At 46.3% G+C, this 12,342-nt stretch overlaps 1 protein-coding gene across 1 annotated transcript in view; it reads right to left on the bottom strand.

Moving 5' to 3' along the window:
• Positions 1–338: 338 nt before the first annotated feature.
• The window catches only part of MAP4K4 (mitogen-activated protein kinase kinase kinase kinase 4), a 72,796-nt gene continuing 60,792 nt past the window's right edge, over positions 339–12,342 (bottom strand). The window contains exons 26-31 of the mRNA XM_026045490.1: positions 7,787–7,921; positions 4,331–4,431; positions 3,438–3,587; positions 2,878–3,037; positions 1,064–1,203; positions 339–991 (exon numbers count right to left, since the gene is read on the bottom strand). Of these exons, the coding sequence (XP_025901275.1) occupies positions 908–991; positions 1,064–1,203; positions 2,878–3,037; positions 3,438–3,587; positions 4,331–4,431; positions 7,787–7,921 (770 nt within the window). The 3' untranslated portion in view covers positions 339–907. The remainder of the gene's footprint in view (positions 992–1,063; positions 1,204–2,877; positions 3,038–3,437; positions 3,588–4,330; positions 4,432–7,786; positions 7,922–12,342) is intronic.

Here is a 12,342-nt window from a genome sequence, read left to right as displayed (position 1 = left end):
AAACTGTTGTTGCACTTCTAGGTTTAAACAAAAATTAAACCTTTAACTGAGGCAGTGCTAATACTGTGACATAACCAAGATCTGGCCTAACACAGAATCATTATAGAAAATGGATTTTTTTTTCCTTTTTTTTTTTCTTTTTTTATCATCTGCACATGTTTCAGGCAATACCTGGTACACAGAAAAAGACTATAGTTATTGGCCAGGCCAAAATAAAACTGCAGAAACAAAAAAAAAAAAAAAGAAAAAGAAAAAGAAAAAAAGAAAAGAAAACAAGAATTCCACCCCAACCCCTTCCCACCCGCCCTGTCCCCAAGAAGAAGTTATCCTAGTCACTGTGTCTTTCACATTTTATAAATATTCACTTCTTAAAACCTGCACCTTCCTCTTTGTCCACATATTGTCACATTACAAAAAAAGAAATGTCAATTAAATACATTGTTAACATTACTAGACTAGATCTGCCCTCCGTTTCAGCAAGTCTGACTCTCAATACCACTCGTCACCTTCTCTTGCCTGCCTCCCGTCCATTCAACAGCATCTCATGGTAAGTCTGTTTTTACGTTTTCCTCCTTTATTTTTTTTYCCCCTCTGTTTTCCCACTAACAAACAGAGTCCTTCAAAGCCTAGGAATCCTGGAGCTGAAGGGAAAAAAAAGACCTGTAGCTTTCTAGTGTGATCCCAAATCTCAAAGACATCGTAGCACCTGACGGCAATATCTTTACAGCACCAGCTGCCTCGCAGCCTCAGTTGAGAAACAAAAAGAAACCTAACACCAGTGACGCCTGCACACACATTGACACAGAGCGCTGCCCCCGTGCAGGTCTCTACTCCAGTTGAAAATAATTCCGTGGGATGAAGAGCTCCGACTCCGCGTGTCAGCCACTCCTTGCCCAAGCCCAGCGCTCTACCAGCTCAGCAGAGAAGTCCTGCCCAGGGTCATGAAATACACTTGGCTGCTGCCGCCCGACCGCACGGAGGCAAAGAAAACCTGCCAAGGACAGAGAGGGGGAGGTCACACGCGGGAGCCGCGCGGCGCCGACCGTGGCGCCAACCCACCTACCTTGTCATTGCGCTCGCACAGGAACTTGAGTCTCTGCGCCCTTTTGTGCATGAACACGCCGTCCAAGTGCCCCGTTTCCACCGACCGGATTTCAATGGCCTTCTCTCCCCAGCCCATAATCTGGTTGGATCGGATGTAGGCTTCGGAGAGAGAGCACAACACACGGGAGTTACTGCCCGCAGGGACAGCACGGAGCAACCGCGAGAGCAAAGGCCTCTCGGTGCCAGTGCGGTTACAAGGGACCCGCTTGTGCAATATTATACACACACACATGTTCACAGTGCTATTTTTGTCTTAAACACCTTCAGCATGTCTACAAAGTCCCCTTCTTTTCTTTAATTATTATTATTTTCCCACGTGTTTTCTTTCCGTGTTCTTGCCTGAGCGTTCCCAACATAATGGGAACGTCACAACGCTCAATYAAAGGGAAGAAGCACCAGGATTCTCCCAGACCGTTTCTCCCAGGCTTGACAAAGAGAGAGGCTTAATGAGGTGTTGACAAAAAGGGAGAAACAGCACCCGAGGTTTAAAGAGACTAAATGGATCCCGTCCCCAACATCCCTTCTGCATCTGACACTGTTACTTTCTCTTTCTGAAGGAGTCTGTCAACAAATAGAGAGAGAGAAGGGGAAAGCCAGAAGAAAACTAGATAACAACCTTCATTCTGTTGGGACTGAAAAAATATTATGTATTTTTAGCAGAGGTTTCCATTAGCTCTCTAGGTGGAAATAATATTATTTGCCACACTGCTCTCCTTTGCACACAGATAAAGCAAATACTTCTCCTTAGAGTGTCACTAGGCTAAAGAGATTAGCACCAGCAGGAGGAAAAATAATCTGTCCTGGATAGCAGAAAAAGTCAAACCAAGGAGAAAGGCTCCAGTGAGCCTTTATGAAAAGGTATATCAAGTAAGCAATTTGACAGATAGTCTTAGGAACGCTGCCAAAGATAACATATGGGAAGTTAATGAGGAGTAAGCTGTTGCCTCTGATTTGCATTCACTTTTAGTAGCAAAATAAAATGACAAACTATTAATCTTAGTAATGGTGCTTAAGAAAAATAGCAATCTTTTCCTTTTTACATTTTTTTAACATTAATCTTCAATGAAATTGAACCAAATAATTTCCTCCTGTAGAGAGTACACAACATAATATCGCACTGGAAACATACTCATTTTTAAAATGTCCATAAATGGACATTGTCCCTAAATGTCCATGTGTCTGCACAACCAAAGGAAGCCTCAGCACTGGGACGGGGCAGCAGGGGCACGAGGGTGCCCAGCACATGCCTGGGGCCACAGCATGTCTGCTTCCATCTTACTGAGCTTCAGGGCTCCTGCTCTCATAGCTACCTATTTTAAGCTGAAGAGATAATACTATCAGGCTGGGGCAATCTAAATTGCCAGAAAAGTAATCTGCTCTGCAGGCAAGTTACAATAAAGGCAGTAGTTGGATATAAAGACTGTTAACAACAACAGAATTGCCCCCGATAATATTCTGCTCCCCTGTTACTTTACATGTCTTTATACTGAAGAGTTTTCAGAACTTTGTTGCTGACCAGAAAAAAAAAGTTGTAGGAGCTCCCAGAGCCCTGGTGTTTTCTGAAACGAGCTTGTTCATCCACGGGCTTCACAAGGTATTTGTGGATTTTGTTCGTCAATACTCAGCAGAAAACACCCCATATGATTACTCTCCACTTTGCACAGTTGTTTTCCAGCAATCTTACAGCATCACTGCTTCCAAACCTGAAATCAAACCTGATGCACCTCCCTGTTCCTCAACTGGGCGTTACATTGATTCCTGTGGGGCACTTACCAACGGATGTGGGCATTTCTCCCCACTGCAGGACCACGTCCTTCGTGATCCTTCCATATGTGTTTACGTAAACCCCTTCATCCTCGTAACAAACCAGCAGCTCCATTCCATCCGTGTTGGGGAGGATTATGATTGCATGAGGTTGGATACTACTCTGGATCTACAGAAGCAGGAAAAAAAAACAAAAAAAACACTTTATTTTTTTAATACCACAAAGCCCTCTCTGGCAGAAGGGACTGAGGGGCCCAGCATTAGGTCTCCTTCTTGCAGCCCCCGCTGAGCACTTGCACTGGACTTTGCCATTAAGCTGCTATGTTGGCAGGCTTGACCGAGGAGCTCCTGGCCAGTGAGAGACACCAACCCCAAAGATGAAATGGACAGTGGACTGCAGAAGCCCATGCGTTCAAATGGCCCTATCAGTTTGGACCCCACCACCTCCTTTACCATGTGGGCAGCTGGTGGTGGTTCACAGGGGCAGCCTGAGGTGTTGATGGTCTGCAGGGAAGGAAGGGTGGTAGGTCAAACAAAGAAGAAATCCACCCCCCAGGAAGAAATCTTACATGTGTTGGCAGATAAATATCATAGACAGATCCTGAATCCACATCAACAGCGTGGAAGCCAGCGCAGGAGCCATAGATCACCTTTAGCCTCTGACCCTCCTCTACAGTGAGGTCCACCAGCAATGGCTTATGTACCAGTTCTCCAAATGACTGCAAGACAAGAACCAGACTTTACTGCTGAGAACCTCGATGGATTTCATTAAAAAGTGAGCTCTGATGCACATATTGTGGGCTTCTTCCTTCAGCCTTCTGGCCTCCTTCCAACACACCAGCCAAGCMAATATGTCTTCCAAGGACAAGGATAGATCACCCATGGTCTGCAGCGTTTCAACCACATAATACAAGCTATTGAGGGGAGGGAAGGAGGCTCTATTACTTCACTTGGTTTGTTTTTAGTAAGAATTGTTTTCCCCACAGCTCAGGGCAATTAAAAACTCTTTTACTGCTTCAAATTGCACTACTGGCTGTAACTAATTGTTCACTGATCAGTTTGGTGCTGATAGGAGCCAGCTAACTTCACACTTGCAGCCTGCAAAATGAGCACCTCTGAACATCACCTCACGGCTAGTTTTCTCACAGGAAGATTTCACTGGTGTCACGTTCACTTTTCTCTGAGTCATCTTTTATTTATAGAGAGAGGAAATACATGGTTATGCTGTTGAGTCACAAGGAGTGTTCTGATTGTTAGTTTACACTCAGTTTTAATTCCAGATTTCAGGCATACTGCTTTTAGAACCAAGGAGCTCCTAAATTAGAATATTCTAAAAAGTTCACAATAGATTTAGCAAAGAATTTGCAATACTGCCAAGATTAAGTGTTAGAACATCTTTGTAAAAGGGGTAACTACAAGTGCATAGGTCAAAATCCTATATACGACTTAAATATACTGTTACCTTAAAGGCCATAAATTTGTGGTATGGCTTTGGTGCCCATGCATAGACTTCCACAGAACTCTTCAATGCAATTACCAAGAACTTGATTCTTTCATATTTTACTGAAATTAAAAGAAAATAAAAAAGAATTTAGCAGTAATTCTAAAGTACTTTCACATATTTTTATACTTTAAAGGTTTTTGTTAGTAGGTTATTTTAGAAGTTATAATTACATGTAGTTAAGTATTTTGACATATTTATGCCAAAAAATCCCTCACTCTTCTCTGTGTCACCATGCTTGGAATTATCCAGTCAGCACACACTTATTTACAGTTATTTTATTCCACATTACATGCTTACTCATCAAAAAGGGAAAATTCACTTTTCAGTCACAGATACTTCCCACAAAAGAAACCTTTGGCTGTGGCAGAATTTATTGACAGCTACAATCACTACACTGGCATTACTCAAACCGTGAGTATATTCTGAGCTGATAGCAAAAGCGCCCCAGAGGGCAGGGAGAAAAAAAAAAGGGAAAAAAAAAACAAAAAAAAAAGGAAGGGAAATGAAATGAGGCAATTTCAAGCAAAAAGATGAGCAAAAGGCAAATTTTATTTTGGAGCACTTTCTTTTGTTCCCAAAGCCTGAGATTACTCATTAGTAGAAAAATAACCTAAGTAGAGAACATAGAATAACCGTTTTCATACTATCAAAAAGAAAAATTATTACCAAAAACTTCACAAAGAAAGACTAAATAGCTGCCCCAAAAGCTCTTTGTTAGCCAACAAGTTAAACGAAACAGCTAAAACAGCTAAGCAGATAAAAAAAAAAAAAAAAAAAAAAAAAAAAGTTACACTACCTGAAGTTTCTCCAAGGGACCTTATTCCCTAATTCTGAAGCAAAGCAGAGGAGCTAAAATCACCCTTACTGACAACTTTGTTAACACATTTTACCTTCTGTTTAGAGAATGGAAAAAAAAAATCTGAGGTGTTAAGGAGTCAGGATTTTTTCTAGGACATTTCAGAAACAACACCCCAAAACCAGATTCTCCAAAAATATATGTGGCATTCTTCAGTATTTCACAACCTTTTCTTTCTCCTCCCTCCAGTAAGAAAAGGCAACAACTATCAGACGCAATATATCAGACACAAAAAAGYCGCAGGGCAGTGCTAGCCCAGGGCTTGAAAATGACACAAACAAACCCACACCATTTACCAGGGTTAATAATGTGCCATTCCACAGCAAAGTGTGGCAAATTCTCAAATATCTCTCTCTGTTCATACGCTAAGACAGCAGAAAAACCAATAGCTGAGCAAARCTCTGTTTGCTACTACTGTTTTGAAGAGGGCACTGATGAAGTCTACAAGAAGTGTTGCTGGATCTGCATTTGCAACTGCCAGCTGAATTTGGGAAAGAATATAACCTGGGGACTTGCACAGTGTTGCCTTGTGTTAGGCCATGTAGTGCTCTTCTCTCATGGGAGAAAAAAAGAAATACCAATTAATACCTATTCAGCCTCAGGAGACTTCTCCCCATCTCTTAACATCAAGTTTTAGGGGATATGATGCCTTTCAGAACTGGAGACTAACCCCCTGCACCTCCACCTCCTACCGTTCTGTCTCCCAGCCAAACTTGATTTTGACAYGGGGTGAGAGTGAAAATCTGAGTCTCGTGAGAACAGTCTGCTTTAATAATATTATTTTAAAGCCTTCTAGATACTTAGCTCTTGTACAAGTCTGTAGTTGTTCTCTCCCGGTAAGCAATAGGGAGATAAAGCTATTATGTGCTCCCTTTTTGCTTGCAGAGAAGGAACACTGAATTATAGGTGTTAAAAGGACTTGATGATTTTTCAATAGGAAAAAAAAAAGTCAAAAACCTCCACAGCTGTTCTGACTGAAAAACAGTTTTTGTTCGGCCTTGTCTACAAGACTTCTTGGAATCCTTTCTTTTTTTTTCCTTTTTTCCTTTTGGTGGTGGTAGTGGTGGCAGAAGAGGCGTGTCCAATACAACCACCTTATCTGTGAAAGGGAACCTGTGATAATCCTGATAATGTCCATTCTTTGCTGTGGGTACTACCTGGGAATGCACCCAAGCCTTCATTTCAAAAGCACAATTTATCATGCAGAAGAGCCAAGAGTCGTCCGAAGCGACGGAGATCCCTAAATCCCAGTGCCCTGGGAACTCTGAGACCCCTGGTGCATCCAAGAGACGCGGAGGCCGGTGCTGYCAGCCGCATCCCTGGCTCCTCCCTGCCTGCAATGCAACTGCTTGCAGCGCTCACCCCTTGGGATGAAACCCAGCCCTCCCTGAGGCCTCCCACCACCTGAAGAGATCTGCTGGCTCCACACTTGTGCTTTAACCCAAGCTCAGTGCCAGGCTGCAGCCCAGTGCCACAAATCCTTCTTCAGCTGGAAAAGGATGCCCTTTGTATGCCTGTCCTTCACAGCTGGAAAGCCTCCACCCAGTAGCTGTTCACATATTGCTAATGGGTCGCTCCGTTATGCTGCTGACACCCTGGGGTACCAGACCAGGACACTGCACCATAAATTGTTTTCTGGGCCMAGGTTTTGGTGGGGCTGTGACTTGCTGCCATATTTAGTGACTGTGCCCCATGCTGCATCGACAGCCATAGCCTGGAGGGTACCAAAAGCACACTAAGCTAAGTTCACTAAGCAGTATCTCTTCCAGAAGATGGTACTAGGGAACCAGAGCAGGAGAAAAAGCTCCTAGTCCACATCCCCAGCTGGAGGGCAGCAGACTCACTGCATGGGCTGCAGCCTGGGAAAACACTGATGTCTTCCACCTGTTTCGGTGGAATTGTCTGCAGCTAATCCATGTAAACCAGTTAAGGCCATTCAAAAGCAGCCTGCCTGGGGCACACGCTTCAGCCCACAGCTGTGCCACAGCCTATGTGAGCAGGCCTTAGCAAACACCACGGGGCAGGGGAAACGAGGGAATCACCATGAAGGTCAAGCACGTGCTTCTGTTCCCAGATGCCCACCCGAAGCTGGCACACTGTCTAGGCCTGCTTTCTCCTTCACCCTCACCCAACAAGGTCTGCATTAAAAAGGAGACAGGTTTTTGTCATGAATGAAGTTCCRAGAAACTCATTAATTAGCACAGGGAGCAGCAATTGGATGGCACCAAGGGTCGGGCAGACCCTACAGAGTCTAAAAGAGGTGGCTGGCTCTTCATCCCTCTCTGTCCATAGGGGACAGAGCCACGGGAAGCAGACAAGGCAATCTGTGCCTGCTCCAGCTCACAGCCCCACATCCCATTGCAAAACTTGATCCATACTCAGTTTCACTGATATGCTGGCACCTACTCTGTCACGTTGCCAGAAAAGCTGGCCCTCAGGGATAGAGAGGAGAGCTAGAAATAGAAATAAATCTTCAGCCCAGCAGCTCCACGCACTGCAGTCCTTCGTCTCAGCCAGCTTTCATCCTGACAGCCTCGATTACCTCATTTGCTACTTACCAACTTTATAGTGCACACAGCCTTCCAAGTCGCCCACAGTTGTCCAACCCTGTTTCTTTTCCACTTCAGGATCATTGTGAAGGATTTTATTTCTTAACCAGGACAAATAGTAAACTCGCAGCTTGTTCTTCTTACCTAGCCACRAAGTGAAAAAGACTGGTTTATCTCCAAACAGAAAGATAAATGCAACCCCCCTCCTATCCAAACAAACAAAAAACACGCACAGAACAAAACAAAATAACAATGAAGGGGAAACTGCTGCAGTCAGAGACATTTCCCTCCGTATTTATGTCCACAAGAGCTTTAGTTGGGACTCCACTCAAACATACACTAAGCTGTTAATCAGTGACAGAGACGCATGGTAATACTCCATGAATACAAAAGGACAAACTCAAGGAAGTCTCTGGTCTTCTGGCTCTTAGGGCTCAAATAACTTTCATTTCAAGGTCATAAAACCACAAAAAGACCCCAGAGATTCACGCACAGATAACGTATATATACATATATATATATAYACACACACACAGAGATTTWAAAAAAAAATGTGTAATTGAGTTGAAACAGCCCTTTTTTCTGCACAGAACTTTAGGAGAGCAGCAGGACAGAACGTGAGGCCTAAAATTACCCKCACAGCTATTGGAAGCCACAGGACTGGTTTGAAAGAAGAAAGCAAAAGCAAAGGAGAACATGGCAGCCAAACATGTTTTATACATTCCTCACAGTTAGTGACCAGGCCATTTCCATCACTTAAACCAATCCATGAGACATAAACAGATCATGTTTTATTAAGACTGTTTCTTATTCAAGTTCTAGCACTAAGTAATGTCAAGGTGTAACTACTTTATAGCTGTTAAGTTTTAGGTAAAAACGCAGCGTGTCTCGAAGTGCAGCAGGACATTGGCCCACTGCTCACGTGAAGAAACACCCGTGAGCAGCTCGCTCAGAGCTGACAGCAGCCTTGCCTGCAGCCTTGCCCCTCCCTGTGCTCCAAGGGGCGCACGTAGCACACATCAGGCTGCAAACTGCAACTCCGAGAGGGGCTTCTTCTCCACGGACAAGAGAATGGGAATATTTGCTCATGTTGAGCTGTCTTCAGCTAACATTGTATCTTCCTTGGTCATTAAAATATAGCTCAGACAAACACTCAATACTAGAACGTCGCCTCCAGCACAGGACAAGGTTCACAAGAAACTTTATTGGTGGTTCTCTAAGAACTAACAGCCTACAAAGCACTGAGTTAATGAGAAACAGGTCTYAACGCACACCCTCAAACCTTGCAACTGGCTTGGCTGTACGCAGCCACTAAGGCCCTGCAGGTGAAATGGGAAGCCAGGAAGAGATGCCTTTGACCAGGAGCCCCTCAAGGAAGCTCCATGAGGCACCTCTGCACAAGGAAAGACAACAGGAGAAGCCCCGGGGGAAGTGACTTGTCGGCAGAGCAGCTCCATGTTTCCCTGCAAAGGCTCTGGCAGCTGCCACGAGGAACCTGCAGGGCTGTGGAGCCCCAGAGCTCAGACCTGCCTACTGCGCTGGGCTGGCGACGGCAGCCACGGAGCCCCACGCAGCCTCTTCCCGGGCGGAAGGAGCTCGGCCACACCATCCAGGATCCTACGGGATCCCAAGGGCCACCAGGGCTGCGGGAGCATGTGTGGAAGGAAGAAGAGCCTGCAAAGAGGCCCCGCTCTTGATGCCAAAGCTATTGATCTCCATGTGACAAAGAGGAGCAGTCGGAAAGGTCTCCTTGGTGCCATCAGCCAGCGAAGAAGGGCAGGAGGACACGGAGAGGCAACCCACAAGGGAAAATCTGCTCATGGAATTCAAACGTAAAATGGAATCTGAGACCTGTTTCCCAATACTGGGTCTGCTGTCTCATTAGAAAAGAACTCACCCTCTACTCTGATGACACCAATGAAATGTGAGGCAACGCGGAGCTGTCCTCTGTTTATCCCCACTCAAATGTGGAGAGCAGACCTGGCAGCAAGTGAGCACTCTGATTTACTGTCCAGCTTTGTATTTATTGGGCCAAGACTCGTAGGGACAAAGCTGCATCTGCACCACAGCTCTTGAAGATGAGCAAAAGGTGCCAGAGCACTAAACACAAGCCCCAGAGGTGCCACATTCGAGCAAAGCAAGATCCCATCACAAAGGCATTGCCAAAGACGGTCACAAGGGACAGCATGGGGAAGAAAAGAAAAAAAAAAACCTCCAGTTTTCCCAGTAGGGAAGGGCTTGGAGGAGAAAGCATAACAATTCTGGGCAAGGAACAGGTCAAAAGAAGAGCTCAAGGTCAGAACGATGGCACTGACTGTAAATCTACGACAGTCCCCTGTCAACTAGGGGACAAATTCCCACTCAAGCTTTTCCATGGCTTAATGCTCCCCAGTAGCTTAGTCAGACTTTATGATTCAGATCAAATAGCATGCACGGAGTTTCCAGGCACATGCCTTTTTTTTCCCCCCATGCCTCCTCACATGACATGCACTGGSGTGTTTTCTCTCCAGAAACACTTTTTTTTTTGCCACAAAAACAATAGAAAAGTATCTCAAGTGTGTTCCCATTGTGCTTTAGTGTCTAGACCACAGGGAAAGTCACAAGACAGGAAATTCCTCTGCCTTTCAGCGAGTTGACACACAAAGAGCAAGACCAGTTAGTTATATAAACAGGGCAATGCATGGATTTCAGCAAGTTATGCTGCTCTTAATATTTAAATGGGAGACGGGTGGTTGGAAGGATTAGATCCTTCTGCCTGCTAATCCGGACCAGTCAATTCAAACAGCTTTCAACAACCCTTCTTTTTTATGGGGGTGGTAATTTGCTAAGGCCATGAAATAAGGAGAAAAACACCCCGTCTGCTGCAGTCACTGAATGTGCTGATCAGTGACTTCCATGAGAACTCCTAGTTCTGGTTCTCCCACAGACACTGTTTCAAATGCAAAGTCCCCCTTCCCATTCTGAGCTTTTGATTTGGGCTGCGCTTGGTTAATTATTAAGCAGGAAGGCTCCAGCTGGTTCTTCTGCCCCTCCATGCATTCTACCTTCCCAGAGCGCCTGCAAAGCCCTCGGGCAGTCACGAAGGCAGCAGGTTCTGCGCGCACGTCGCTACTTTGTTTTCTAGTATTTTTATGGCTCTCCTCCGAGTATTTGACAGTTTCTGCCTCCTGACTATATAAACTGAAGAGCTGATGAACTCAAGAGCTTTAACCTGCAGAGCTGCCCAGTGCCGCAGGCTACAGCTCGGTATCGGAAGCTTTGCTGTCCAGGTAAGTTTTGCACTCCAGAAATAAACCCGGTGAAACAAAATGGTGTCAGCTTTTCCAAATCAAAACCCCGTTTTTCGGTGGCAATTCCCTCACAGTTACAGCACACAGCGACTGCTTCCCACGACCCGCAGCACCTCCCAAATCCCACTGCCATGAGCCCGCCGCTTCCCAAAGAAGCCGAGGGAACACTGGGAGTCACGGGGCGGAGCAAGCTGCGCTCCAAGTGGAGCGGGAGCTGCCGCCTGCTGATGCCCTGGGAGGAAGGAAGCACCAGGTCCAGCGACAGGGCCCCAGCGACTTCCACAGGCACCAAAACACAGCTAGAGAAGTTGGGTGTGAGGACGGACCAGGCCGAACGCTAAAGTACAGCAGCCCAAACCATGACCTAGGGGAGGCCTGAGGACCTACAGATAATGGTCTCAGTGGGCAGAGACTCCTCTTTCCTTCCATGCTGCCTGGAAACCTTCCCCAAAAGGCAGGGTAAGGGACAAAGGAGAAGCCACAGAACAGCCACCAACGGGACGGTTTCTTAAGGGTTAATGTAGCGTGTCTCGGCAGGGGAAGCAATAGTTTTGAGGGAAACAAAGCAAACGGATGTGCCAGGGCCCTCGGATCGTGACTGACGCAAACACAAACAAACCTCAAACAACCACGCACGAGATTTACTCAGAGACACTTGCTGTCTGTGCAGGACATGCTGCAAGCCAGCAGGCTCCACACGGGCTGCATTACACCACACTGCTGCTGGGGGTCTGCGGGGCCCTGAATGCTGCGCAATGCTCCTCCCCAAGCAGCATTCCTTTTCAGCGTACTCGCTTTTAACTCCATGCTACACATCAAAGGGACACTAAGGGGGACACACAAGTGGCTGGGCGGTTGTTTTTCATCATCCTTGCTTCATTTACTCTGTTTAGGTGTCTTGCAGCCTAGCTGTATCTGAAAACTGAGCAAGCCTACCAGCCAATTAAAAACACAGCTGCTTSAAACAGAAATCAAGCCCAGCGTAGATCCTATACCACTAGCAAACTAAATTGCCTGGGCAATGTATTTGTTTACCGGCAGCTCCGCCAGACACAGCCACGGCGGCTGCCCTGGGGCCGTCCCATGGGCCTGTGAAGCAGCGCCTTCCCTTGCGCGAGCGCCACGGCAGCCGTTGAGGGTGGGGGGGGAAACTGTTGAGCCGCCCTTGCCCTCATGGGGAGCCGTTGAGCCGCCCTCGCCCCCGGGGGGAGCCGTTGAGCCGCCCTTGGGGGGGGCCGTTGAGCCGCCCTCGCCCCCGGGGGGAGCCGTTGAGCC

Source organism: Nothoprocta perdicaria, unplaced genomic scaffold, assembly GCF_003342845.1.
Source record: "Nothoprocta perdicaria isolate Ctin4 unplaced genomic scaffold, notPer1 scaffold_40, whole genome shotgun sequence".
NCBI classification, from domain to species: domain Eukaryota; kingdom Metazoa; phylum Chordata; class Aves; order Tinamiformes; family Tinamidae; genus Nothoprocta; species Nothoprocta perdicaria.
The sequence above is the reverse complement of the archived record's forward strand: the minus strand, read 5'-3'. Positions and strand labels throughout refer to the sequence as shown.